The 23,817-nt window shown below is 41.8% G+C and overlaps 1 protein-coding gene across 4 annotated transcripts in view; it reads left to right on the top strand.

The window, feature by feature from the left end:
• The first annotated feature begins 350 nt into the window (after positions 1-350).
• MED23 (mediator complex subunit 23) overlaps positions 351-23,817 on the top strand; it is a 42,625-nt gene continuing 19,158 nt past the window's right edge. The window contains exons 1-14 of one of the 4 annotated variants that reach the window (XM_033143785.1): positions 351-424; positions 4,017-4,048; positions 4,183-4,270; positions 5,456-5,580; positions 5,729-5,840; positions 6,762-6,860; positions 8,550-8,651; positions 9,355-9,424; positions 10,440-10,552; positions 12,235-12,330; positions 12,972-12,989; positions 19,757-19,957; positions 21,632-21,775; positions 22,540-22,685. In XM_033143785.1, coding sequence (XP_032999676.1) covers positions 374-424; positions 4,017-4,048; positions 4,183-4,270; positions 5,456-5,580; positions 5,729-5,840; positions 6,762-6,860; positions 8,550-8,651; positions 9,355-9,424; positions 10,440-10,552; positions 12,235-12,330; positions 12,972-12,989; positions 19,757-19,957; positions 21,632-21,775; positions 22,540-22,685 — 1,397 coding nt within the window. In that variant the 5' untranslated portion in view covers positions 351-373. Of the gene's footprint in view, positions 425-899; positions 955-1,127; positions 1,148-4,016; positions 4,049-4,182; positions 4,271-5,455; positions 5,581-5,728; positions 5,841-6,761; positions 6,861-8,549; positions 8,652-9,354; positions 9,425-10,439; positions 10,553-12,234; positions 12,331-12,971; positions 12,990-19,756; positions 19,958-21,631; positions 21,776-22,539; positions 22,686-23,817 lie in introns of those variants that run through there. The other 3 variants (XM_033143788.1, XM_033143789.1, XM_033143787.1) reach the window with 3 other exon arrangements.

Raw genomic sequence — 23,817 nt, 5'->3', positions numbered from 1 at the left:
AAGTAATCAACAATAATTCTGCGGGAAATTCCCGGGGAGCCAAGGGAGCCTGCCTAGGAACAGGCTGCAGAACGAGGCGGCGGCCCGTCTACCTGAGAGCGAGCTCCATGGAACTCGGCGGACCCCCCTTCCCAGCCCACCCACACGGGACCGGCTCCGCATCCCTGGCCCAGCCGAAAGAGTCCCGCCGCCTCCCGCCTCCCTCGCCAGGCTGGAGCTCGCGCTTTCGGAACGGAAACGCCGCAGCTGCGCCGGCGACACGGATAGGAAAGGAAGCGGCTTCCGGTGCGCCGCTTTGCCATTTCCCTCTTTCCGGCCGGCTCTTAGCGAAAGAGGCTGACTAAGGGCGGCCTCCTTCTCCGCCGCCGCCGTCATGGCGGTCCCGATGGAGACGCAGCTACAGAGCATCTTTGAGGAGGTGGTGGTGAGTTCCCGCGGCTCCAAGCTGCTTGCGTGGACAGTGGGTGGCTGCGTGTCGTCGGAATGAAGGCGCTAGCGGGCTGAGGCGGGGAAGACCCGTGTCGTGAAAGGGAAGGGAGCAGAGAGAAAGGGTAGCGCAGCAGCGGTGCCTGGGGCAGGGAAGGGCCCTTTCGCGGATTTTGCCGGGCTCCAGAGCCCCTGACCACCATGTTGGCTGATGGGGAGCCGGAGCCCAGTCACATCCACGGAGGGCCACAGGTTGCCAGGAGAGAGGAAGGTGGGCCGCAGCTCCAGTGACGTTCTCTCCCAACAAGAACAACTCGGAGAGCTTCGCTTGGAGGCAACCCCAAAAATATTCACTCTGGACGCGTGCAAAGGTTTAAAGGGACGGGCGGCACATGTTAGCCCTGCCTCCTGTGTTACTGAGCTGGTCTGCCCCACCTACCCTGACATGTGTGTTTTCAACATGGAAGTCTGAAGAGGACTTGCAAACATATCTGGCTGATCGTACTTACAAGCATCGGGAACTTGCATGTAAGCATGCCGTGGTCTACATACTTTTGCCCTCCATGTGTCCTGGATGAATGCCTGAAAAGGGCGTTTGCATAAGGACTACTGCCCTTTTAAAAAAGAAAACAATAAGTCTATTAGCACTTCCATGCAGGCTGTTGTGGAGAGATGCCCACTCTATAACCACCATGGAAGCACAGGCTACTAGCTTCTTAAGGTAATAGTAGTAGTAGTAGTAGTAGTAGTAATACTTAGCCCACTGTGTTTCAATGCTGGTTGTGGATGAAATTATTCCCCTTTCTTCCTCCATGCTAATAGGGAAACCATCACTCCTCCATCATCCCCCTCACTTGCATGGAATTCCTGCTTGCCCAGCAGGTTGTTAAATACAAGGCTACATAATGATACTATGTGGACAAAGTGGAGTGGTTGTAAGGCCAAGAATGTCTCTGGGTTAGAAGGCTGGGGCTAGAGTATGATGCTTTTTGGATGGTATCTATTGAAGGGGAGGGTTCATAAAGCAGTGCTGATTTTGGATAGGAGACCCAAAGGGAGATATCAAGAAGAATTTTATGACGGTGGAATGGACTCCCTTGGAAGTTGGTGGGCTTTCCTTCCATGCAGGTTTTTAAGCAGAGGTTGGATGTTGTGGATGTTTTAGTTCGAGATTCTTGCAATAGACTCTGATGGTTTCCCAAATGATTTCCTAGGAGCATTTGAAAAATTTAAGAAAGGAGTACCCCTAATTGCTGGAGTTTTGCTCTAGTTAACTTGTTCTTCATCCTGTAACAATGGTGGAGGCCCACCAGGCCTTCCCATTTGGCCAGTGAGGCCATTTTGGCCAAACCACAGCCACCAGCTCTCAACCTGATGTCGCATATGAAATCAGATGTGAGACAGGTAAAGACCTTGCTAGGCCAAAGGTGGTTTGCAGGCACTGCCAATCAGTTGCTTAGTGGCACCTGCAAAGCCCTATGCAGTTCTTTGTGAGTGCTGACAATCAGCTGATGGAGTTTGCATAGCACTGTGCATTGTACTTTGCAAGCCCGGATGGTCTGCTGACTGTTGAGACTTCTTGCACTGCCAACACAGATCACCTGACATTATTGTGATGTTATGTGATTAACAGCAAACTTTGGATGGGGTGAGGGACATAAGGGACAGACCCACTGGCAGGATCCAGTTTGACACCCCTGCACTTAATTATAGTACAGTTATACCTCGTGTTGCATTAGATTCATGTTGCGTCTTTTCGGCTTGCGAACACGGCAAACCCGGAAGTGTATCCTTCCAGGTTTCGCCGCATAGGCAGAAGCATTCTGTGCGCTTTGCACATGTGCAGAAGCGCTCTTATCGCGCTCCACGCATGTGCAGAAGCGCCGCTCTAGTTGCGGACTTTGCACCCTGGAACGGATCATGTCCGCAACTAAAGATTGTCAGGATATTTGTACACGCCGAGCTGCAAAAGCAACAGCGAGGCCAGTGTGACTTGTGTCTGTTTTTTTTTTATCCTGTGAGAAAGCCACCAGTACTATCCGCTTTCTCACACATGTGATGTTATTGTACTTTACTTTCACTTCTGGTTCAAGAGATGCTGGACACGCAGATGCACAGCTCTGACTTACTGAGCTGACAAGCAGAGACATACTCTGCATCTTATCTACAATAAAGTAGTTTAGCCTTAATGGCTTGTGTGTATTGTTCTTCACTCTGGGGAACAATCGCATATCAATGTGCCCCTGGACTCGAGTAGCCAGGAGTGCACCCAGGCTTCGTCCCTATCTGGGGGGGTCAGTGTCACAACTTGCCCCAGCGGGACGTTTGCTGACAGAGATACCACTGTAATAATAATAATAATTGCAACATCCATTAGTGTTATTATTATACCCTGCCTATCAGGCTGGGTTTCCCCAGCCACTCTGGGTGGCTTACAGCATATATAAAAACATTGGAAATATTTAAGCAGTGGGAAGACCTAGAAAGAACTCCAAGGAATTGCAGTACACAGAATAGAATAAATTGGTTTCATCTCTATCCAAATACTACTGTATTTTAGATAATGATCAGCAGCAGTGGGTCTTGGGCCATGTGTGTGTAAAAGAGGACCCCTGAACTGGCAGGTGACATTTTTATTTGACTGTAGGATCTCTTGGACCCAGTGTTCAACACTCCCATTGTTCTAGGCGCATTTTGTGATAGGGAATTTCATTAGCGCGAGCAGTTTCTGAGCTGTGGGCACAATACTGCGCCTAAGATTTCAGATTAAAACTGCTGAGTGGAAGAAAAGGAGGGCCCTTTTCTGCCTCCCCACTTCTAGCTACTCTCTGGAGAAGAGACCATCTTAAGAATATTGGGGGGGTGGGTGGGCAGGGGAAGAACTAGACCATATGAAAAATGAACATAATATTTTAGCTGCAGTTCATTCATTCATTTTCAGCTTTGTCTTCTTGTTATAAAAAAGCACACCTAGACATTATGTTGTTGCGCCCATAACCTAGTTTTAAGGTGCCATTTAGCTCCTAGCTCTAATATCTCAGTTTCTAACACTGCTTGGACCCTACAGTCCACACCTACAGTCTAGGCTTGATGAAGCAAGCTAAATATTTTGGTAAAGGTATACAGGAGGCAAATCTACAGACATCAGATGTTGGCCACTAAGAGTCGGAGACAGACTAGTGCTACTAGTAGTGTCTAAGGCTGCTGTTGTGTGTTTGATGAGTAAAGCATCAAGATATGGGAACTTACACCTCCTTCTGTTATTTTCAGCATTTGATACTGACAAGAATATATTATATTCATTTATGTAAATTTTTATTTTAAGCCTCTTTGGGAACTAGTAATATCTGAAAAGTGGGGTGTAGGTATAAAAATTGTTAAGGCCTTTCTTTCTGCCTGGATTTTTCAGCATTCATTTTTCTTGTGGCTTATTTTCATTTCAGCAGTGACATTTTTTATTAGTTGATGACTTTGCTTCCCCCAGTTACTGTGGAGCCTTTGATTTAACAAATGCAGGGAAGAAGCCAAGTTTTGTTTGTCATCAAGAACTTGATAAAGTTTGTTTTGTTTTTGTTTTTTCCCCTTTGTAGAAAACAGAGGTCATAGAGGAAGCCTTTCCTGGGTAAGTGCACTGAACCTATTTGCTTGCATGATAGCAAACATCTTGTTGTATTTTCTGATGATGGAATGTGTTGTCGTCCACCCCCCCCCCCCAAATAATAATAATAATAATAATTGTGGTGTTATTTTCCACAGCATGTTTATGGACACTCCTGAAGATGAGAGAACCAAATTGATCAGTTGTTTGGGAGCCTTTAGACAGTTCTGGAGCAATCTTTCTCAGGTGAGTAATCCATCTGTTGCTAACATGTTTTAGAAACAACACCCAAAGCTTCCCAAGGGAATTCATCAACTTACAGATCAGATTTTCATAATTATATACAAACCAATTGATGCCAGTAACTCTGTGAGTGGAATTTCTGCTGTTTAGAGACCTCAAGATAGCTTCCAGTAGTGAAAAGTCACAGGCAGGTCCTGAAGTTCAGCTGATTAATAGGGTGTGCTGTTTTCTTTTTAAGATACCAGAATGTTGTCTTAGGGCAGGCATAGGCAAATTCGGACCTCCAGCTGTTTTGGGACTACAGTTCCCATCGTCCCTGACCACTGGTCCTCTTAGCTAGGGATCATGGGAGTTGTATTCCCAAAACACCTGGAGGGCCGAGTTTGCCTATGCCTGTCTTAGGGTCTCTGTGCACTACCCAGCCAGTTCTGCTTTGTAAGCTGCTGTTCCTGGTTTCTGCTCATATGTTGGGCTTAGCAAGAATATAAGATCACTGATCTTCTGGATCAGACCAAAGGTCTGTCTAGTACAGCATCCTGTTTTCAAGTGGCCCAAGAGATGCCTGTGGCACATAAGCAGGACATAAATGCAACAGTACTCTCCCCACTTGTGATTCCCAGCAACTGGTGTGCAAAGGCATAATGCCTCCAATAGATAGTACAAAGCCTAAACTATTTCTGCACAAGTGGCCAGGAAGCTCCTGCTGGCAGTCCTACCAGCAGTAGACAGGGGAAAGGCCCCAGAATGGAGTGTAAGGGAGGCCCATTGGAGGATTCAAATTCATTTGATTCTAAGCCTTGCAGATCCCCCAAGGGGCCTTGCCATTGGACCCCTGAGCTACACCAGCATGTGGCTGGCATAGCAAGAAGGATAGAACCCACCGCACCATTCTGCACTATCCTAGGCGCTTGCTGTTCTATGAAACAACCACAAATTCAAATCTCAGCAGTCTCTCAACTGTCATTCTTTACCGTAATCTGTGTTGCTTGACTAGATTAATTGTAATGGACTTTACTGAATGCTCTTCCAGGGAATTGTTTTGAGAATATTTTTCCATCCCCTTCACAAACAGGAATTATTAAAGATACTTGCTTGGAGGTTTTATTACTGTAAATATTTACTTGTTCCCAATGTCTTTTCAAGTTTATGAAATCTGAATTACTGACATGTTTATCTTTCCTTTTACAGGAATCTCATGAACAATGTGTTCAGTGGATTGTAAGGTTCATACATAGCCAGCATAGTCCTAAAAGAATTTCTTTTCTGTATGACTGTTTAGCAATGGCTGTGGAGACTGGGCTGCTTCCACCAAGGTATGTTTCTTCCAGACAAACTGGGCCTGTGGAGAAGCATGATGGAAAATTGGGTGCTTAAGGATTGTCCTCATATGCACTAATACTTTGAGTCCGACAACTTTCTCTTAGAAAATACATCACTCACTTTTGTTTTCAATTTCTCCAGGATGGTTTGTGAATCTCTCCTCAATTCTGACAACCTAGAGTGGGAAAGGACACAGCTTTGGTCTTTAACATTTAAGCTTGTCCAAAAAATAATCGGTGGTGTAGACTACAAGGTAATGGTCTTTAAAAATCTCTGTGTTGCAGTACTTCATTGCGCTTTTTATATTGCTATTATAGGCTACAGTTTTCTAGGTTATTTATTTAAATTTAATGCCTACCTTATCCTGAGGCTTGGGATCACCCTTGCTATACCTTGGGCATATTCAGTAATTATATGATGTAGGCTATCATTTATTATATCTGTTGTGAGTAGAATTGAAACAGAGATAGAAAAATTGCTTCTTGAGGACACTTAATGATTCCAGGACTTGAGCTGATGTTTTTAATCCAGATTTTCTGATTGCCAACACCGTTGGTAGTTGACCACTCAAAACTTACTTTGAATTGTAGGGTTTCCCAAACTGGTGGGATTCACATGTGAATAATTATGCATAGTAATTCCAAACAGTGGATAGGGGACACACCTTTTCATCATCACCTCGAAACAGGTGCAAAGTATATCAGCATAGTAACTGCTGTGATGATGTGCATCATAATCATTGCATGCATATCTGATCTGTAGGACCAGATTTCAAACATTGTACTTTGGTTTCCAGTGCAGCATTAGAAGCTGTGTGTATGGTCCTTATAGCTGGATTGAGGCATTCAACAATGAAAAACTCACACCCAACATCCAGCAGGGGAATCAATGCACAGTAGCTTACTTCTTCACACAGTTTTCCTTACCAGTTCCTGGGAAACAATGTGTAGTTCTAACAAGAAACCTTGTTTGGGTGGCAAGAGAGGCTGAACCCATTGGATGAATCTGTGTATGTGGGATTCATTGCTTTAAGAAAGTGCATGACAATCAGTATAATTCTAAGGACTGAAAAATCCTATATCTGTGTGTGTATCTTCCATTTCTATTAAATTCAAACATGTACACTATTTTTCCCAGATTTTATCTATATAATTTTTTTCCTGTGTTTTTATAGGGTGTGCGAGATCTTTTGAAGGGTATCCTAGAAAAAATCCTAACTATTCCCAACACAGTGAGCTCTGCTGTTGTGCAGCAACTTTTAGCAGCAAGAGAGGTAAAGTTGTGAAGTGGTGAAGGATGCAATAATACAATAAGTTATTTTAGACTGCGGACGTCTGTCAAACAAGGCTTTGGGGGAGCTTTTGAAATTTACATGTTCAGTTTGGTTTAAAAGCCAATTAATCTTTGGTTGCCTTAAAAGAGATCTCTGAGAAAGTTTATCTGACTTGCATCTACTAGAGAAAGTTATTCTCTGTGTGTAAGATGCAGAGTGCAATAGCAGAGTATCTGTAGCACCTCCTTGACAGGAGATTTTCTTAAAGGTCCCTTGAGATATTCAGTCAACACATCCAAATCTTTACGCAAAGCAAGCATTACAACTACTAAAAAAAGAAGAAAGTGAATTAAAATATGAAGTTTGGTTCCAATCACCATGGTTCTTTAGCATGTTATGTTCTGGAAGAAAAATGTTCTTTCCTGTTGTCCAGCCTTCCTGAAAGAAATTTTTTAATACTGGATATAGTATTTTCAGTGTGTTCAACTATGAGTGCTAACTTCTTTAAAAATCTAGATGGTTAGCATCCTTTCAGTGATTCCATTTTTAGCCTTCTGAGATGTGAGAGCACACCATCATAGTTTGAGCATAAAATTAAAACTGAAACTTGTTTGTCAGAAACGTTGCAATCAAATCTCCTAATTCTGACCTTGTTTTATCCTTCCCTCCATTCCATTCCATTCTATTCCATTCCATCTCCCCTAATAACAAACACTGGTGTTGAGTGCTAGTGGCCATAGAGCCAGAATGAGGTCACTGAGAAACAAGAAGGCAAATAGTGCCATGCTTTATTTTATTTTTATTTGCAAAAATTTCTATACTGCCAGAATTAAGAAAAAAATATAATGGCAGGGAACAGCGTAAAATCAGCAATAAAATTACATTCAAAAAACAAGTACAAAATGCTTGGGGGAACTGCAAAGTTTATAAAAGTCCAAAATGTAAGGGAGCACAACCAAATGAAGACTGAGCTTGTTCGGTGGCTAGGGCAGGGGTCCCCAAACTAAGGCCCGGGGGCTGGATGTGGCCCAGTCGCCTTCTAAATGCGGCCCGCGGACGGTCTGGGAATCAGCGTGTTTTTAAATGAGTAGAATGTGTCCTTTTATTTAAAATGCATCTGGGTTATTTGTGGGGCATAGGAATTCATTTTTTCCCCAAAAGATAGTCTGCCCCCCCCCCAAGGTCTGAGGGACAGTGGACCGGCCCCCTGCTGAAAAAGGTTGCTGACCCCTGGTATAGAGTGGGTCTGCCTTTACATTTTGGGGTGACCTTTTTCCACAACTGAGGAGAATTAGCCCCCTTTTCAGTGTTTCTAAGCAGAAGTTCATTCCTTTATGATACAGGAAACCAGACTTTTTTTGGAAAAAAATCAAAAAGTTATAACCCTAGTGTATATATGTGGATATACGTTATCCAGCAGGTAAGACAGAGTTTTCCAAACTTTTCACATTTTTGACAGACTTTTTAGACACGCACCATTGTGCTATGCAGGAATCCAGGTTTAACAAGCCAACTGGAGGTTATAAGGGGAATACAGAAATTTGGGGCAGTGCTCTGGGTATGACTAGCTGGCTGGAACCCTGAACAGGATTGCTCCATAAGGCAATTTCACTGCAGGTTTCACTTGCTTTCCTTTTAAGTTTGTAAACGATTTTTTTCTGCTGTTTTCCTCTCTTTGTTGTTACCTAGGTAGTTGCCTACATTTTAGAAAGGAATGCATGTTTATTACCTGCCTACTTTGCAGTCACAGAGATCCGAAAGTTGTATCCCGAAGGAAAACTTCCACATTGGGTAAGACTTAAGATATATATTTAAAAGGACAAAATGCCTTCATTTCCTTAAAGCCTGGAGTAGTATGGGACCAGTTTATTCCAAAGGGAAGGGAAACCACATCTAGGTTCAGTGTGCCATGTTCTTACTTGGCATGCAGCATAGCCCTTGATCAAATACGCGCCTCAGATGTTTTATCCAGGCAAGCTTAGTCTCAGACCAATGGCTCCTTGAGACTTTCTGTAGAGCATCCTAGAACTATTGTACTGCTTTGCCTTTCCTATTTCACTGCATATTCATTTTGTGAAGAATAGGTCTTTTATATATCATAAAATGTGTGTGTTTGTGTCATTTCCTTTTTATAATCCTATTGTCTAATGTTGCACTCGAGAGTTCTCCCCTTATGCATGCTTGCTGATTGCTCCTCCTTTGCACACAGGCAAGGACAGTGGAGGTTCATAATGTGAAGAGACATAGTTAATGTTGTTGTTGGCATTTGAAAGGAGGCAGGCTAAAGACTGCTTTGCCCTTTTTTGGATAACATAATAGTTAGTGGCTGTAGCCAGTTTTGCTGACCTAGTTTTGAATTCAAATTATGATAACTTACTGATGAAGATTTATAGCATTTGGATTAATCTCATAGTACATAGTTAAAGTAATTTGCTTGTTGGGTGCAAATTCAACTGGGTATTTGACTTCCAATTTTATTTATTTATTTTTTAAGTTGTTAGGCAACCTAGTATCAGACTTCGTGGATTCCTTCAGACCTACAGCGAGAATAAATTCCATCTGTGGTAAGAGTTTCTAAATATAGCAATGTAATGTTAGCTTTGTTGGCAGCGGCTGAAGGATCTAATGTGCAGTTTCTAGCCCATAATGTTTAAATACAGATAGCATGTCTGATGATTAGTTAGATATGCCACTGATTCCTGCGTGCCCATAATCTGCCACTTGGTGGTCTCTGGGATCAAGCATTATAGTCTGCCCAGCAGAGCAATGCTCCAAAACTTGATCATTGTGGTGGGAACCAGTGTTGACACCACTTGTGCAATGGTGTCTAGGAGGGCCTTTTACCAACATCCTCTGGTTCACCAGCTACACCCAGGTTCCTGGACAGGGATAGCTTTATCGTTGTCATCCATGCATTGGTAACCTTGAGGCTAGATTACTGTAATGTGCTCTCTGTGGGGCTGTCCTTGAGTCTCGTTCGGGAGGCCAACTGGTGCTGAATGCAACGGCCTGATTGTTGGTGGGAGCTTCTGGTTGAGAACAATGAGAAATTGAGCCTTTAGTGTCATTGGCTCAGTCCTGTGGAACACCCTGCCACTAGTAATTCAGCAGGCTCCTCCTGTGCCAACTTTCAAATGCCTGCTGAAAGCATTTCTATTCTGCCAGAGCTATGCAGACAATTAAGAGTACATCCCCCATGATGGTCTGCTACTGTTTGTTTTTAATTATATTTTTTGCCTTTTAACTTGTTTTGATTTTATCATTTGCTCTTCTGTTTTTATATTGTTGTAAACGGCTGGTAGTTCTTTACAATACAGTGGTATACAAATATTTTTTATAAAATAAATAAATAAACTGATCCTGGGGCTTGGAAAATGGAGCATCTGTGGTAACTTCACACAGATGCCTATAGGTATGGAACAATCAAAGCCCTTAGTCATGCCTGCAGAATTACTAGTATTTCTATTGTATACAAAAAGAATTGGCTAAGAATATCCTAGGGTTTTTATGCCTTGCAGATTTAGGGAGAGGTATACTTTGTGACTCATGGTTTCTCTCTTTGGTTTCCAATACATGTAGGGCGATGTAGCCTCCTTCCTGTAGTAAATAACTCTGGTGCTATTTGCAATTCATGGAAGCTGGATCCTACAACTCTTCGTTTCCCACTGAAAGGCCTTTTGCCATATGATAAGGTATATGTGCATGTGACAGATGTGAAAGCCATATTTCTAACTTAGAAATGTGAGGGGAAACAATTTATGGAACTTTTTCACATATACCGGTTAAAGTGCTGGTGCTTATGCGATTTTGAGAATGCCCATTGATTGCATGTTCTGATTCCTAAAGAAACATACAGCTTTTTCTCAGGGTCCTAAAAAGAGAGAGTACATTATCGTTATTGTTCTTCTTGTTGCAAAATCTCCACCCTACTGAGCTTATAAAAGCGGGGAGGGGGTGGGTTGGAAACTGCCAGAACATAACCCTGGCTCTGCAAAGGCTCGGAAACTTGTGAGAAGGTGATCCTTGCGCTGGCCCTTGGGGAGGCTTGAAACGAGGCAAGGTGTGCAGGAATTTGAGTTGTGAAGGTGGGAGGGGCTTGTCCCTGCAGTTGCGCTGGGCCTTGCGTGCACTTGGAGCATCTGTGAAGTGCCGCTTTAAATCAAAAGCAAAGCCCTACTACACCTTCCTTTCACCAGAGTAGTAGGGCTGGTACAGAGCTGGAATGTTGGCTCCCTATCAAAACCTATTTGGACTCCATGCACACGGCTGTTGAATTGAACATGTTAACTATATACAGGCAAATCCAGTATTCTTGCTTGATAAATGCGGTCCCCTGCTTTACTCTGTTGCTGCCAGCTGCTTTCAGAAGCTCCTTGCACAGAGCACATCCAGTGAGGATTCACCCATAATAGAAGTTGCATTTCTACCTAGTGAGCATGCATGTGTTGCTACCTCAACTGTTCCTGATGTCACAGGAGTACTCTGCCAAAGATCAGAAGCCTCCTGGAAGGAGTGACTAATGCTGTGCAGGAAAAATGGCTCCTGGAGGTGACATTTCCTTATAGTGTGGTAGAAATAGCAGCTGCTCTGGTTCTCTGTTTTGCCCAGACTTCTCACAGATCCGTACAAGAAACGCTTTGGGGTGTTTAGGGGTTTTGGAAAGTAGCAACCATGATAGCTAAAAAGTGTTGCACTTTTATTGTCGCATAAATACAGCAAGCAGTACGTAAAGGTAAGTTGTGTTGGACCACCTTAGCCCCTCCCCCCCTTATATTCACTGTGCCCCTTTGTTCATGTCTGTCGGCCAGAAAATCAAGTGGGTCCTTTTCGTACTCTGTACGTGGTGAAGTTGGAAGTGATCGAAGGTGTAGCCAAATATTCTTAGTGCATGCTAATAAGACTGCAAGAATAAAATAACCTGCAGGGATAGAGAGACAGCGTGAATGTTCATACAAATTGGAAAATGAAGCTGGTGGTGATGAATTCTGCGTCACAGCAGATGAGATTCTGCTTCTGTGGAAAACTTCCATTCCCACCTATCTAAAAATGCTGCCATTTATTCCCTACTTTTGTATTGATAGGTAATAATTTGTGTGGGGTGGTGGGGTTGGTGGAGAATAGTTATGGCGATAACCTGAAATAAGACTCTTGTTAAGTCTTAGAACATTAAATCACTTACCCCAACTCTTGCCATCTGAGGCAGCAATACCTGAAATAAGAGTCACGCAATACAAATGTTAGCGGGAAGAAGGGAGCCTGCTTAATGTCTGTCGCTGGTAGTGCTTTAATCGGACGGGGGATCTTAATTTCAGCTGTTAAATATTTTTGTGTCAGTAGGTTGGTATTTCTATGCTTTTTTGTTTTTGTTTTCAAGGATCTCTTTGAGCCCCAGACTGCTTTGTTGCGGTATGTGCTGGAGCAGCCCTATTCCAGAGATATGGTCTGCAATATGCTAGGTCTAAACAAGCAGGTACTGTATTGCGCTGTAATGCCTTTTGTTTTGCATAGAACCTGCACTTTTCTTTTCTCTTTTTCTTTGCTATAGCTAACTAAGCAAAACAGTTGAGGATCAGATCATGATTTCCCTCCCCCCCCCACCTTCAGTATTACTGCTTTAGGTTAATTGGGCACTATTATTCCTATCATTTATATATTGCTTTAAAGGTTTCAAAATTGAAAAGTAGAGACTTTAAATATATATATACATATATATATTGGCATTGCTTTTTTCCCCTATAAGGCCAGCCTCAAATATACCCTGAACCTATGGCAGACAAACGTTCCCCTCTTTTTTGGAGGGGTGGTGGCAGTGGTGGTGGTAGATGTACTGCTTAGATCACTAGTCTATTGAATTTGTCTGTGAAATGCCTTGGCGTGTTTTCATTACCGTCAATGGTAATGAATGGTTTAATGTTAAACTTTTTTATTTATTTCTTTTACTTTACTCCCCACCCCCTTTTTCCCTTTCTTTTTGCCTTACCATGTGGGAGGGCCTGGTCTGACTTGGGGTAACTTGAGGCTGGCCTCATAGTCACTGTTTTGTCTTTTCTTTTTTTCTTCCTTTATTTTTGTTCTGTCCTGTCTTGTCCTGCCCATCCTCCAATGCTCTAGACCTTGAACATTGCTCAGGTATGTTCACAACCTTACTGTTGTATTGTGACTAACGATACGCTGGCTGCTTTGTAGCCACTGATTCCAGTTCGAGAATACACGTCTGGCCAGGGCTTGAAATTGGTGGGACCATCACATGCTAAGAAACGATTAACTTCCTAAAAAATAAAATAAAATCTGAGGTTTTAAGAATGCTGTGTAGTTTTAAAATGATCTTATGGAGCCAGTTCAATAATGGGCTTGAGTTACCCATGACTTACCCAAACTGCCATAGTCAATTTTGTTCCCACTATAAAATTTCCTTGCCTGAAAAAGAAAGAAAAAATGTTTGTATAACAATGTGAAAGAAAACTCGGTTTGCTAAATATTAGCACACTTAAGCATTTATGTAAAAATTCAACTTGACTAGGAAAGGTCATACTCAGCCTCCATTTAAAAAAACCAATAACTCTTTTAACTTATATCTCCAAATGGGCTGAGCTAAAAAAAGCACACAAAAAAATTCCTTGGGAAGAGGGACATAAATTTACAACTTATTTAATACCCACACTAGCCTGCTTATATATTTCAACTTTGACCTTTTTAGTCTTTTTTAATTTAACAAGTTTATCCAAAGTGATATTTAAGCAAAGTACAATGGCGTTGGTGTTTGCAATACTATAGTGAAGGTTGTGTCAGTGTTTTCATTTTATAAAAACACTCATTTCAGGGATTGTACTTGACCATAACATTTGCTTAATGCTAAAATTTTGGTTATTACTTAAAAACAACGACAATCTTTTAGACTTAGATTTGCTGTATGTTCACTTTGCAAAGAAATTATAAAGTAGTACTCCACTTTAAAATAATACAGCTACTTAATATAGTGTTGTTTGTTAAACTTAAAAAAAGCTTTGGTGAATGGTACAATGTCAGTTGTGGAGTTAATGCTTAAAATGATTATTTTCACAGCTAAGCTTTTGTTGAGATAGAAGTGTATATTTTTATAAGTTGCTTCTTTAATGATAAATTGTAAAATAATCTGTACCACTGGAACTGCCCAAGCGCGCGGAACTGTCTAATCTGTGGCTTCTTGGCATATTTCTGCTGTACGGCCATGAATATTCACAAATGTACAACTCTCCTTCACCCTTTTATAATGTTTAGCATTGCACAACTGGGTGTATGCAAACAAGTTTGTTGCGTAAAGTGTGAATTGGACCTTAAATCTGGAAAATCTGAGGCCAAATCCCTTGATGAATTTAACTGGGTTACTTTGGTTAAGCCACTGTCTTTCAGCTTCACTTCCTTATCTGTTAAATAACTCCCTGCTTTACTAAATTGCTAAATTGCAAATATAAATGTTGCAAAGCGCATTAAAGCCCCTGTCTTGTACCCAAATGTGTTGGGTTCCTAATGTGGCATATTGGAGCCCCGTTTTCCTTGCCAAAGCACACACTACAGTACCACAACAGGCTCTTATGAAGAATCAAGAGTTCTCTGTGCATGTCCTATACCTCTGTTCACTTTTCTTCCCCCTCTGCTTGGCCAAGGAAGGTTACACAGGAGAAAACTGAGCTCTGCAAGTATACTTAGCTTCTTGCTGCAGTTGTGAAATTAAAATATTGTGCGGTTCCACCTTCTGCCTCTTTCACCTCTACTCTAACCCTCCCAGTAAAATAAGACTAAATATTTAGTGGCTTAATTTTTTAACATCATCAGCAACTTCACAATTGTAGATTTAGAAATTACCATTTCGATCTATTTTACATATGTACCTTTTAAAGTACATTGAAAGATCAAGATTGGGAGAAATAATTTCTACCTCCAGCATACAGTTCAACTCAGAGCAAACGTTTATGGCCAAGTAACAAAACTTTGAAATTCATGGTTTTTTTAATGGAAATGCTGACAAACTATGAATTGTAGGTGTGCTGCCATAATAACAACAGTCTGTGAACTTTTTTTTTTTTTGTTCATTTGTCAGTAAAAAAAGCATGAAAGGGTTGTGTGTGACATTGCTTGGTTGGAATTCAAGGCTAATGCTGCAAATGATATCAAATGATCAGTACTGAAACTATGCAAGTTGGTTTTATTGTAGATTAATCTGCTAAGAAGTCTGTATTCCCTGAAAACTTCAGCAATTAAGACCTTGGCTTTGCATTACAATATAAACTGCCTACAGCTCCATCAAAAATTTTCTTGTGACTCAAAAATGATTAAATAAACAAGCTTCACACATACATCTCCACCTAACATTTGTGTGTTGGACTTGACCCCATTTTGCATTGGGGCCTTTACCATGAGATCAGTTATGAACAGATGGCATGGATAGTGTAGCGCTACAATAACACAATTGTTTCTGGAATGAAGTGTGCTGTCAGCAGGAGTGCTTCCCCTGCTCTTTTTGCTGTCCTCCTGCGCCCCGCTCCTCCTGCAATTCTGCTGCTGCTGCTCTCTTTAATTTCCTTTTATATCTTCAGAAAAAAATCCCTCTGTGGTTCCTCTTTAGGAAATTGTTCTCAGGATATGTCTCCTATGATATCAGCCCATAGTTGTGGCCTTCACACCTACCCAGCTCATTTGAAACTGAATGATGGTCCCTTTACAACCCTCCAATATCCAAATAGGGATGCAGACTCCTTAAGAACAAACGTTTTGAAGTAAGGGGACTCCCTTTCAAACAGCATTTTTGTAATTGAGAATTTTAAAAAATCAGCATAAAATTAGTGCTGAGCACTACATCTAGTCTAATAAATTCCAATGGAGTGCCTCAGGGCTCCATCCTCTCTCATGCTTTTCAACTTCTATATGAAGCCGCGGGGAGAGATCATTAGGGGATCTGGACTGGATGTTCCCCAGTATGATACCCAGCTCTACCTCTCATTTAAATCTGAACCAGTGAGGGCGGTAAATGTCCTGTATGAGTGTCTGGCGGTGGTTGGAAGATGGATGCTGGTTAACTGATTAAGGCTGAATCCCAACAAGACAGAACTACTGTTTCTGGTGGGCAGGTGTGGGGGACTCCCTGGTTCTGAATGGGTTAACTGCCCCTGAAGGACCAGGTACACAGACTTGGGGTCATTTTGGACTCATGGCTGTCCATGGAAGTGTAGGTTATGCCAGCTGAGACCCAACCTGCCTGTGCACTATCTCACCTGGGTGATAATCTCCCACCTGGACTTCTGCAATGTACTGTGTGTGGGGCTATCGTTGAAGGTGACTCGAAACTGCTACTAATCAAGAATGTGGGAGCTAGGCTGGTGACTGGGATTGACCACGGGAACCATAGAATACTGGTCCCAAAAGATCTACATTGGCTCCCAGTACATTTCAGAGCACAATTTAAAGTGTTAGTGCTGACCTTTAAATCCCTAAATGGCCTCAGCATCTCCCCCCCCCCCCCCATCATTTAACCCAGACACTGATCCAACTCCAAGGGTCTTCTGGGGGTTCCCTCACTGCAAGAAGTGAAATTACAGGGAACTGGGTAGAGAGCCTTCTCGGTAGTGGTGCCCACCCTGTGGAACAACCTGTCAGATGTCAAACATATAAATAATTCAGATTTTTATAACTATACGCTTAAGTATTGTATAAGCAAAAGTGTCCCTGTGAGGTGCTCAAGAGTCAGTAAACATACTGATCTGTGGAATGGTGGCTACTGTGCAAGAAAGTCATGCTAGTACAGTAGTATTTGCTGTGTACAATTGCTTGCTGCGCACTGTTATGTGTGCACACTGATTCTCTGAGTCTGTGGGTGCATTTGGGCATTTATAGCATTGCAGCAGCATTTCTCTGAGAAAGCCCAATTGGTTCCAGAAGTGCTGGTATTGTACATAATAACAACATTTCTCAGTCTTCACTGGTAGTAGAAACAGAATGAGCAAGGGTTGTGTGTATTCCAAGTTGGAGGAAGCGAAAAAATCTGTTCCTAGGCAATCCAAATTCTGTGCCAAGAAATGCTGGATTCTAAAAGCAAATTTGCATAATTTCTTTATTATGCAATTATGCTGTGTTACAGATAAACTGAAGCTCTGCTCCAGACCCCTGTGGCTGCTAAGATTTCATTAGGCATTGTCTTCACCAGGAATTGGGTCTTCCACTGTTGCTGGAATTGAACTTCCATCAGGCCCAGTCAGTATGGACGATAGAAGAGGCCATGTGTGGAGGGCCACAGGTTTCCCATCTTGGTCTACACACTTCCAAGCATCACAGCCCACATGAGTTTCCTTCAACTGATGTGGAAGTGCCCAGTTTGGGGTTGAGCAGAGAGAGTCAAAGAACTTTCCCCATTGGAGAAAAATGGAAGAATTTGCTTAGGGCCAAACTGGACATCATGTGAAATATATATTTGGATTGAACACATGCACATTATAAACATGCAGATGGTAGCCACTGGGGAAGCTGCTGGTTATCCAGACTGCATCAGGTAGGGATAGGGATGACTCAAGCACCATGACTAAACTTGATCTCAGTGCCCACAACTTTGAAGGGGAGATCAGTTTTTGTTCTTCCCTTACAGCCTTTCTGCTTGAGCCCATTTTATAACTGAGCCTGCTGCTTTCTGCATATTCCATCCCAAAGTTCCATTTCCTGGTCAAGTTAAGAGTGTTATAGAAAGCAAAAACTGACCTTTATAGTTCCTTCTGAATCACTTCAAAAATATAATTACATTCATGAATTTATTGTCGTTAGAAACCTGAATTAACTGACAGTTGTTTCCTCTTAAATAACTTAATTCAAAACGGACATAGGTTTGCGCTCTTGGAAATTTGCCCCCCTCTACCAAATTCTAGTGAATTTCAAGCCCTGTACACAGTAGTTTTGCATGCTGTATCATGAAATAGTTTATAGTACTGTCTGTTGCATTCTGCTCTGCTTCATAATTAGTTGCATTTGGGGGGGGAGTATTCTCAACTGGTGGTGTTAATATTGCTCTTTGTAAATCTGTAACGTGGTTGATCTGTGATAATGGCATTGTGTTTTTTTTGAAAGAGAGGGTCAAAAGCAACTAATGTCCATTTGATTGGAAGTATTCTGTTTTTAAGCATGCTTCAAGAAAGCACAGCTAGATTTGTAGCTTTTGGCAATATTGAGCTGGCAAAGAGCATGTGAAGGAGAGAGTGCTGATCTCAGAGTTTGTCCAAAGTTTTGTCATTCTTGCATTGTATTGTTAAATTGAAATCATAATCCCTTTTTCATGGCAAAAAGCTATCCATATTGTTAAGCTTAGAATAAGTACCTGTTTTCAGCAACCTTGGGATTTTTTTCTCTGTTTGTTTTTAAAAGAACAATCGGAAGGTTTTCTTTTAGACTGCCTGTCAATCCAAGAAACCATTTGTTAAGAGGAGCACTGAAATGTGTTGAGTAAATCGTATTTGGGTACCATAGCACATTTCTCATGAAACGAAAAACAAATAATGAATTCTCTCTCTTTTTTGCCTCTAGAAAGGGACAAGGCATCTTCATGATTAGATTCTGAGCAGCTCCGTACCTTTTCTGTATTATCTTTTAAAAATAATACTTTTTTCTTTTTATTAAGGCTGTGTTATGTTACAGGTTCACTATGTGAGACTCTGAAATTCTATAATATATACAGAAATGACTCAGTAACTTCAATAGTAGTGCCTAGAATGTTCACAGTTTCTTCCAGCTGCTTGTAAAGAATTGGCTTCATGCTGTACCACTGTGGAATATTCCAATTATGTGCATTATGTAGTCTAAATAAAGGAAGATCAAAATGAAAGGGGTCTAGCAGTTTGCAAAACATCCAAGCACACAAACAGAAGAAAGTGTACAGCTAAACAGGTGTACCACTGGCATAGGAATTGGTATTCCCACATAATGACTGTTCAAGCTGTGTTAATAAGCTGAGATAAGAACAAGCTTTTTGCCAGTATGCACTTCTCCATTTTGTGGCATGAGCAAACAACCCAGGTATTCTTCAAGCAACCATAGTTTCCCATTTCATCTCAATGAAACTATAGTTTGAAGTTCGTATCAGGATATTAATTTCCAGAGCTGGTAACTGTACCTTCCTGGTTTGGATGAAATGAGAAACTATTGTTTATTAGAGGCTCCCTGGTTTGATTGCTCACGCTGTGAAAAGAGGAATGAATGGGTTCTGTGCACAAGCAAAAGACTTATTATGTTGTTCTGAGGTTTTGTAATCAGTTTCTTCATGCGTAACGCCGAACCATGGCTTGGCAACATACGGCTGAGCCTCAGGCTCATGTGCTCTCTTTCACAAACTCCACTTAGTTATTTTCTGAATTGTGGTAAACCATAGTTTAACCTCCTTGTGAGGAGGTAGAACACACAAGAACAGAGCTCTGTCTTTTAATCCAAACTATGGTTTGATGGTATATATGAACTGATACCATATCTTGAGTGTACCTGAATTGTTAAGGTGTCAGGAACTGCCACACTGAAGTCCATTAACTGTGGAAGGGTCCAAGTCCATTTTTTTATTTATTTTAGTCTTCACACTGCAGCCTCCAGGGCTGAAAACATACTCTTATATGAAAAGCATAGCCTTATATAGTGTTTTTAGATATTTGTTGGCTCCATAAACAATTGTGCCTAGGTAAGAGCGGGTATAACAAGTAGCCTATTATTTTTTATTAAAAAAAATTATGACCTGTAACATCAGACAGTTTTAATGTTTTGGCTTATCTTGTAAAGCTTTATGTTCAGATCCCATTTCATGCTTCCCAGACTTACATTAAAGTAACTGTACTGAAATGGCAGAGTTAAAATGATGTATGCTAGACTGTGGAATACTTTATCTAGTTTCTGCTTTGCAGCACAAACAGCGATGCCCTGTGCTGGAGGACCAGCTGGTGGATCTTGTGGTCTATGCCATGGAGCGGTCAGAGACAGAGGAGAAATTTGATGACGGGGGAACCAGCCAGTTGTTGTGGCAGCACCTTTCCAGCCAGCTTATCTTCTTCGTACTTTTCCAGTTTGCAAGCTTCCCTCACATGGTCCTGTCTCTCCATCAAAAGGTAGATTACCTACCACTAGCAATAATAATAAAGAGTAGGTGGTTATCCCTTAACCTTCACGGAATCAGCTCCTGCCCTGCCCAATCAGAGTTTCATCTACTTCTATGCCCCCAAACCAGCACCAGCCCTGAGACCTATGGGTATAGGGCGGTATACAAATTTAATAAATAAAATAAATAATAAATTGGTGAGTGAGTGTGGAGAGATTTGCCATTCTGCTGCTGCACATGGTAAAATATGATTAAGGAAGAAGCCAGGCACTGAATATTTGTTGCTACAAGAGAAATGAGGTGCAAAATATAATCGTACCTTGGATCCCGAACACCTTGCGACTCAAACTTTTTGGCTCCCGAACACCACAAACCCGGAAGTGAGTGTTCTGGTTTGTGAGTGTTCTTTGGAAGCCAAACGTCCAACGTGGCTTCCAATTACCATATTTTTCGCTCCATAAGACACACTTTTTTCCTCCTAAAAAGTAAGGGGAAATGTCTGTGTCTTATGGAGCGAATGCATGGTCTCTGGAGCCCAATTGCCTTGGGGCCAAAAGCAGATCTGCTCTTTTTTTTTTACAAAGAGAGAAGGGGGTGTTGAAAGGAAGCCGCTGAAAAGCTGTTCAGCAAGTGATCAGGGAGAGAGATAAGGCTTCCTTTCCAGCCCCACCCCCTTGCCCAGGCCTCCATTGTTTAATGCAGAGGGAGGCTGTTTGTTTCCCCAGCAACATGTGACTGGCTGATTACATTATCTGTCTGGAAACTGTAGAAATGGCTGTAGGACTAGAAGCTGCAGAACTGTGAGTTGAACCCCCATAAAAATGGGGCTTTTCCTCTTTGAAAAAGAAGCTGCACCACTTTCAGCTGATCCTCAAAAAAGCAGGGCTTTTCCCTTTGCAAAAAAAGCTGTACCACTTTGAGCTGATCCTCAAAAAAACCAGGGCTTTTCCCTTTGCAAAAAAGCTGCACCACTTTGAGCTGATCCTCAAAAAAACAGGGCTTTTCCCTTTGCAAAAGAAGCTGCACCACTTTCAGCTGATCCTCAAAAAAACAGGGCTTTTCCCTTTGCAAAAGAAGCTGCACCACTTTCAGCTGATCCTCAAAAAAACCTTTCCTCCTCTAAAAACTAGGTGTGTCTTATGTTTAGGTGCGTCTTATGGGGTGAAAAATACAGTAGGTGCAGGAAGCTCCTGCAGCCAATCAGAAGCCGTGCCTTGGTTGTTGGCCGTTTTCGGAAGTCGGATGGACTTCCGGAACAGATTCCATTCAACAACCAAGGTACGAGGAAATTTTGATGTGTTACCCTCACTTATAGAGTCTGTCCAGGTGAAACTGAGCAATTTGAGCAGCCAGCTTCATTTTTGTATTGCTTATATATGAGAGAGGCAGCTCACCTTTTGAAGGTATTATAAACTTGTCTTTTAAAAAAAAAAGGCAGCAGACACCTTCCAAATTTCTGTTACTTGTTGACTTAAAAATATTAGTCACAAGTCTTCATGCCCCCATGTTATATAATTCTAATAAACCAACAGGTCATTAGTTCACAGCATCTTGCGGAAAGGTGTGATAGTGTATTATTTCCCAAGCGAAAGTATATATTTTATAAAAAAATTAGAACAGATGTTCAGTGTTGCTGTTCTTGTCTTGGAGTATGGACTTGCTGCTCAGTGTATCTTTTTTACAGTTAGCAGGACGAGGCCTAATCAAAGGCAGAGACCATCTGATGTGGGTATTATTACAGTTCATCTCTGGAAGCATTCAGAAAAATGCATTAGCCGACTTCCTACCTGTTATGAAGCTTTTTGACCTCCTCTACCCAGAGAAGGAAGTGAGTCTTCTATGTGAAATACGTTTATTATGATTTACTACTCATATTTCCCCTGAAAAGAGCCCCCCAGCAAATAAAACAAGCCTGGTTGGGAAATGGCCTTCTCCATAGCTGTTATTTGCCCCCATTAGCTGTTTTTGCGATATGGTAAAGACCTTCCTTTTTAGGAAGCCCTGTGAATTTTAATGTATTAACTCTGCTGGAAACTGTTTTAATTGGGTGTTTTGAACTATACGATTTGCTCTGCTGCTTTTCCTTTTTTCATGTGTGTGTGTGTTGGTTTTTACATATCATTGTTTTATAGTTTTATCGTTAAGGCTCATTTAAGTTTTTCAGCAAAGGTGAGATAAAAGTGTTTTGGATAATGGCCAGCCTATAAAAAACATGCAGCCTAGCTAGGATGTGAATAGCTTACACAGAAGAGAAATTACTTGAGAATGTTAATCCCCACCCCTACTGCAAGCCAGGATGCATGCTTTTATTTCTGTCTTTGCATGTGAATTCTCATTGTTGCTTTTAATGTAAGATATGCCATTCCTGTTACTTTGTTTTATGCCAATCTACATGCAGCATTAAGGTCTTTAACTGTAGTGCATTAGAGAAAGTTTTTTTTTTAGTTTTGGGGTATTTATCTACTGATTTTCAAGAGAATTCCTTTATTGGTGTGAAGGCTCCTAAGGGTCAAACTGGGATTCACCAAGTCTAAATGCCTTAAGTTGTATGACAGCCAGTAGAATTAAACTTCACGTTTCTTCTTTCCTCAGTGTATTCCTGTACCTGATATCAACAAGCCCCAATCAACACACGCTTTTGCAATGACCTGTATCTGGATACATCTGAACAGGAAGGCTCACAGTGACAATTCTAAGCTACAAATTCCAATTCCTCATTCTCTCAAGCTTCACCATGAGTAATTGCTTTCTATATAATACCTCTTTTCAATTGTGATAGTCCTGGTATAGATAATAGAAAAATACAACAGACTCTTTGGCCACGTGTACACAGAATATTTTGCAAGCTGTCTGTGAAAATAGGATGAGAAATTGTAATAGCCCACAATAAATATATTAATGCTGACAGTTAACAGATAGTATCTCATGTTGTGTGATCCCTGGTCAAGTGTGCGTGCCACACCTTTGCTGTAGCTACTGCAGTGTCCTCATCATCAGCAGCAGCAGCAGTAGTAGTAGTAGTAGTAGTAGTATTTTAGTATTAGTATGCTGCCCATCTGACTGGGTTTCCCTAGCCACTCTGGGTGGCTCCCAGCAGAATAATAAAAACACAATAAAACATCTTTAAAAACTTTAAAAACTTCCCTGTACAGGGCTGCCTTCAGGTGTCTTCTAAAAGTCAGATAGTTGTTTATTTCCTTGACATCTGAAGAAGGTCCTCTGCCTGGTTCCCTGTAACCTCATTTTTCACAGTGAAGGAACCAGCAGGAGACCCTCAAAGGAGGACCTCAGTGTCCAGGCTGAACAATGGTGGTGGAGACACTCCTTCAGGCATACAGGGCCAAGGCCATTTAGGGCTTTAGAGGTCAGCACCATCACTTTCAGTTGTGCTCAGAAACATACTGGAATGTCTTAGACCAGGGGTCAGCAATCTTTTTCAGCTGTGGGCTGGTCCACTGTCCCTCAGACCATGTGGTGGGCCAGAGTATATTGGGGGGGGATGAACGAATTCCTATGCATCACAAATAACCCAGAGATGCATTTTAAATAAAAGCACACATTCTACTCATGTAAAAACATGCTGATTCCTGGACCGTCCGCAGGCCGGATTGAGAAGGCTATTGGGCCGCATCTGGCCCCCAGGCCTTAGGTTGCCTACCCCTGTCTTAGACCCAGAGTCTCTCTTTTCCTGATAACTTGCATCCTCCCAAATCTTTCTCCAGCTCTGCTTTATGTTACCTTGCTCACTTGCCTTCCTTATTATCCTTATTTACTTATGCAGTGGCATCCACACAATTGCCGTTTTGTGAAGGAGCTTAAAATGTAAAAGTTGACAGCGTAAGGAATAGGGAAGGGTAACAAACACAACAG

The sequence above is a fragment of the Lacerta agilis genome, chromosome 3 (genome assembly GCF_009819535.1).
Source record: "Lacerta agilis isolate rLacAgi1 chromosome 3, rLacAgi1.pri, whole genome shotgun sequence".
NCBI classification, from domain to species: domain Eukaryota; kingdom Metazoa; phylum Chordata; class Lepidosauria; order Squamata; family Lacertidae; genus Lacerta; species Lacerta agilis.
Note: the sequence above shows the minus strand (reverse complement) of the source record. Positions and strands in the feature narration are given on the sequence as shown.